The sequence below is a fragment of the Phoenix dactylifera genome, chromosome 8 (assembly GCF_051530095.1).
Source record: "Phoenix dactylifera cultivar Ajwa chromosome 8, Ajwa_hap1_PhDact_Kaust_v1.1, whole genome shotgun sequence".
NCBI lineage: Eukaryota > Viridiplantae > Streptophyta > Magnoliopsida > Arecales > Arecaceae > Phoenix > Phoenix dactylifera.
The window spans coordinates 1,624,050-1,629,405 of NC_143197.1; the positions used below are offsets into that span (position 1 = coordinate 1,624,050).

General features: G+C 40.0%; 1 protein-coding gene across 8 annotated transcripts; it reads right to left on the reverse strand.

The window, feature by feature from the left end:
• Nucleotides 1-607: 607 nt before the first annotated feature.
• On the reverse strand, nt 608-4,991 carry LOC103710879 (histone H2B-like). 8 transcript variants are annotated; one of them, XM_088702300.2, is made up of 4 exons: nt 4,335-4,991; nt 3,102-3,144; nt 2,906-2,997; nt 608-983 (listed from the first exon to the last, which is right to left on the reverse strand). In XM_088702300.2, the coding sequence occupies exon 1, from the start codon at nt 4,863-4,865 to the stop codon at nt 4,401-4,403; it is 465 nt and encodes a 154-aa protein (XP_088558426.1). In that variant the 5' UTR covers nt 4,866-4,991; the 3' UTR covers nt 608-983; nt 2,906-2,997; nt 3,102-3,144; nt 4,335-4,400. The 8 variants fall into 8 exon arrangements, with proteins under 8 accessions (XP_088558426.1, XP_088558424.1, XP_088558427.1 ...); XM_088702298.2 differs by having other exon boundaries at nt 608-2,757; XM_088702301.2 differs by lacking the exon at nt 2,906-2,997.
• Nucleotides 4,992-5,356: the final 365 nt, after the last annotated feature.

Sequence of the window (5,356 nt, forward strand, 5' to 3'; positions counted from 1 at the left end):
CACTTCTTTATAGAGTTCCTTCAAAAGCCCTGCACTCAAAACCAATCCTGTTGAAACCTCTTCCCTCTGCTGAGGGGTTGGTTCTTGCTTCTCTACTCTGAGCAGCTCTAAATTAAAGAGCGGAAAAAAATTGCTTTGCAACCTCCTCCCTCTAAAAGAAGCATAATCTGTTAAAATTTGAGAATAAATTTAGTAATTCTATCCCCATCTTATGCCACCAAGATATAGGAGCATCTCCAGCATGTTCTTCCTAGGAATTCTCTTCTCTATGTTCAACCATTGCCATCACCTTCTAACTATCATCCGAAATATCTATGAATTTATTTGATCAAGTTCAACAAACCAATCCATCAAAGCTGTCTTATTTATTGCTTGTTACTGTTTATTAAATTCTCTGCTTCCACTGTTTCAAATATGATATAGGGATCTTTCATTTTCTCAAGCTTTTCAAATTCTGAGCACCATAAAGCATATTCAGAAAAGGTCAAGTACTTGCCCCCTGGATATTTTCAACAGAAGAAGCCACAGTCTTCAGATTGCGAAACTTGACAGTCAGACACATGGTTCCCATAGCATAGAATATATCATTGTTCCCCAAAAACGTCCATCAATAAAATAATCTTGTTAGAATAAAAAGAGTTGATCTCGTGAGACAATTTGCCATCAATTAAAAGATACATAACTTCCATCAACAAGACCCCACAAAATGGAGACAGATTTGCACATAACCTATGATTTCTGAAAAAAGATGATAGCTCTAATAAACACTCTATAAGAGTCAATCCATGGACATTCTACATTTGAAATTAATTCAACCTAAAGAGACAGAGAACAAGATGGCATTTGTAGCATATTTGCACACTGAAATCACTTTCCATTTTATCTTTTTGCTAAATAAGAAAGAACATTGATATTGCTTGCAAAAGAATCCCCTCCTTTTCTTTTCTTCTCCTTTCTGCAGTGAAATGAGGATGTGCAAGAAACTGAAAATAAAATGAAGGTATCAGTTTATAGAAATTTGATGGTTTCAGTTCATGCAAATATAAAAGTTTGTAGACGCTCTCGAGACTATAAATGACAACACAGATAGCATGTTGACATATAAGAATTTGCTGGGCCCCAAATCAATTTTGTGCATGAGGATAATACCAAAACCTGCGACACATATTATCAGATCATTCAGCTAGGAAACAAGGTACCGATGTAGAGCAACACAACATTGGGGCCACTACCACCAGAATTAACCACTAGAATACAGCATGTCTAGTTAGCATAAACACCAGAAAAGATAATGTGATAATAGAGTAACAGGACAATCTTCATTGAAGCTATCTACCAAACCTTCAATCATCTCTGACCTCCTCAAGAGAACAGTAACAGAGGATAGCAGTGTGTTGTCATTGTGAGGGTAGGCTTTATGGGTGTCTGTATAAAATCTACATGAACCATCAGCATGTCCTGGAACCTTGGTTGTCATATCTGAGAAATATGTATGTGATCCTCATTTGTAACTCTGAGGAAGTGCTCTATTTTAGCAAAAGAGGCAAAGAAACAAGAAAGTTCCGAGCACTAAAGAAAATGAGCATACACTAGCAAGATGAGTAAATTACATCGACACTGTCTAGACTCTCTATCAGCACTTAGCTATTGTGCACAAGTCATGATTTTACAGTGAGCCTCCATCAACAAGCACACACCATTACACTGAAACACAAGAAGCAAGTATTCAGTAAAATACTTTGATATACATGCCAATCTATTATGGAACTCCGTTAAAAATAAATCCATCACAAACAACTCGCCCGTGTGCACAGGCATGACACCCAAAGAATAAAATAGAGTAGGAATAAAAAAAATCTTTTCTAATATGGTGGCAAGAACCATACTCAAATATCTCATAGCAAATAACAATATGAAGTATCGAACCTGCTTCCCAAGCCGTTATGAGCAAGAGGTCTGGAGGAATTTGAGATACTTGAGAACGTACTCAATGATGTTATCACAAGAAACATACCAGATAAGAAAGATTGGAAATGGTGCAATTCTAAAACATTCTCAATAAACAAAAATGTTACAGATTCTTCCGCCATGGAGGTGTAAGATCTGGGTTCGTGTCAATTAACTGAAAGCTGCCACTCCAGAAAAGGTTAAAATATATAACTGGCTAACCTTAAACAACAGAATCCTAACAGCAGATAACATGAAGAAGCATAGATGGAATGGACTTGTGCACTGCCAATCATGTGGGAAGGAAAATGAAACAGTAAATCACCTCTTTGTAACATGCAAGTTCACACAATCCATCTGGAAAAACCATGCAGATATCCATGCAGCTGATTCCCAACACAAATAAGGAGATGTGGAGTGACTGGAGAAAAACCATTAAGAGTCAAAAGATGGGGTGGAACTGCCTGATGACTATGACATGCTAGAGTGTATGGAAGGAACAATAGAGCATTCAGGTTTGAAGCTAAAGATGCTAATGAGGTGTGGAAGCAATGCCTTTCCCTCTAGGATGTTGGATGTCATGCCATGAGGGAAAATACCAAAGGCCGGTTCAGCAAATGTTAGAGTTGATAGAAAGGGAAGGACTGGCTTAACAACCAATTCACCTTTAGATGCCAGCAAATGCACATACTATCTATCTTGTTTTTGTAACTACCGATCACGCCAAACACGTGAAACACATGACAAAGTCCAATGTACAAACTCCGTACACATTTCCAAGTTTCAAATAAAAGAAGGGTGGAAAACCTCCTGTTTCATCAAAAAAAAGTCAAAATCAATGTCCAACTAGCTGAGTAATGAATATACATTATTCATATTCATTTATAGTTAAATATTTAATTGTTAAAGATATTTCAACATGTATAATCCTTAGGCAAAAACAGAATAACAATAATACCTGCAATAACAAAAAATTATCCTCCGAAGTGGCCAATTTCTTTTGCTTTTAAGCTATTGGCTACCTATCACAACCTCAAGCAGATATATTCCCTAACATACCATCAAGTTTTGACATTCATCAATCTCTTAAGAAGGAAAGAGACAAAAAAATTATCTCAAAACACCGAGAAAAAAATGTGGATTTATAGGCATACCCCCACCAGCCGAAAATAAATAGAAGCTGGCACCATGATACACCTACAATAAAAGGAAACATCAGAATGGAATGATGCAGACATACATTAAAGACGAAGATTATTATACCTGCTACGGATAAGAACAAGAGTCAAGGAAACAATTACACAGGAATCAAGCATTATAGTAAAATGGGGAGGAAAAATATGTTAATAGTTTGTGTACGCAATGAATATGGTTAAAGAAAAAATGTCTTCCATATAACTGAACATCATCAGTCAACCAATTAATTTATTTTGAGCAAAACTTAACTTTTACAAAGACAAGATGTATGACAGCAAGTCATTTCCTGAAACTCAAGAAGGCAAAGCTCTTTATTGGTCTATTCTGCATGGTTTCACCATATCACTTAGAAACCATCTTTGCAAAATTGACAATGACACAATCAAATTTTCTCACTTCCAATCAATCACCAAACAATACCCTTTAAAGCTTTATATAAAACAGTAAAAACTATCCATACAGTATTACCCCTGGCATACTGATTAATGCATATAAAATTCAAGCAAGTCCATATAGCTTGGATTCAGCATTATCAGGCTATAGTAACAGAGGGGCAAAGCCATCTGATCAAATTCAAAGATCTGGCCCATCAATTCAGAATAAAGTCAGACTGACTGCACCCGAGGACTGTCGTTTGTATGTCTAAGAAACAATTTCAAGTTGTTTTTTTTATCTACACAGGCATTTTATCTAAAATACATGAAAACTTTGGTGCCTATCAAATTAATACTAGTCCACCGTTCAAGAATCAATCCAGCCAAGGAAACTAACTGAAGGACAGGATTCAAGAATCGGACTCCAGTAGAAGATGTCACCGCATCTTCACACTGAAGACAGACCAATAACATTAAGATAACTATCAAAATATTAGAGATGACATCAGATCAAAAATGAAAAAGAATCAATTTGGGGAAAATTTCTTGTTTAAGAAAATATATCTTGATTTTACGTACACATAAATATCCCTCCCCTTAGCCAGAATTTTTATCTGGATATCAAAAGGTATCAAGCCGCATAAATCAAACAAGTACATCGGACAAATTCAACAAGGGGTGTCGAAGAAGTTCTAACTTCAGATTTCCAGATCAGAGATCGGTATTTTACATCAGACTAATCAACTTCCAACAAAATACCAAAGGAAAAGAAATAAAGGATAAACAAAAAAGAAAACAGAAGGGGCAGAGAAGCACCCAAGCATAACCCTAGATTCTCAGATAGGCTCCAGACGAAGCCGGCTGACCCCAAATCAAGATCATTCAAGAACTGGTGAACTTGGTGACGGCCTTGGTGCCCTCAGAGACGGCGTGCTTGGCGAGCTCACCGGGGAGAACGAGGCGGACGGAGGTCTGGATCTCCCGAGAGGTGATGGTCGGCTTCTTGTTGTAGCGGGCTAGGCGGGAAGCCTCCTGAGCGAGCTTCTCAAAGATGTCGTTGATGAAAGAGTTCATGATGCCCATGGCCTTGCTGGAGATCCCGATGTCCGGGTGAACCTGCTTCAACACCTTGAAAATGTAGATCTTGTACGTCTCACTGCTCTTCTTGGCCTTCTTCCTCTTCTTCTTGTCGCCGGCGGCCCCCTCCTTCGACGGGAGGCGCTTCTCGGCCTTGGGCTTCTTCTCGGCAGGGGCCTTCTCCGCCACCGTCTTCTTCTCTTTGTCCTCCGTCGGCTTCTCGGCGGCAGGCTTCTTCTCCGCCGGCTTCTTGTCGGCCTTGGGCGCCATTGGATTCGAGGTTAGGAAGGAAAGAGGGGGGGGGGGGGGGGGGGCGCTCCGAGGAGGGAAGAGCAGGCAGAGGATTGGACTTGAGGAGAGGCAAAAGGGGAATCGGTTTCCAGATGGGAAGAAGGGATTAGGACCGACTTCATATTTATAGATAGAGGCGGTCGGTTCTGATTGGACGGGAGTGAGGGTTCGGGATCGATGAGCTGTGCGTGATCTTGGCCGTCGAGTACTTTCATGAGATCGACGGCTTGTAATCGTTTGCGGGAAATATTCTGGGGTCGCGTTTGCTTGCCATTCTTTGGCCTCTTTCACTGTTTTCTCGTGGGTGGCGACGGGAGGCGCGGGGGTATTGGTTCGGATCGATGAGGTGGCCTTCGTCCGCGCGAATCCCGCTTGGAGGGAAGCAGCCGGGCACGGGCGGGAAAGAAAACGTTTGCTGACTTTAAAAGTGAAAATAATTTAGCTATCCCTAGGCGCTCATTTTCCAACTA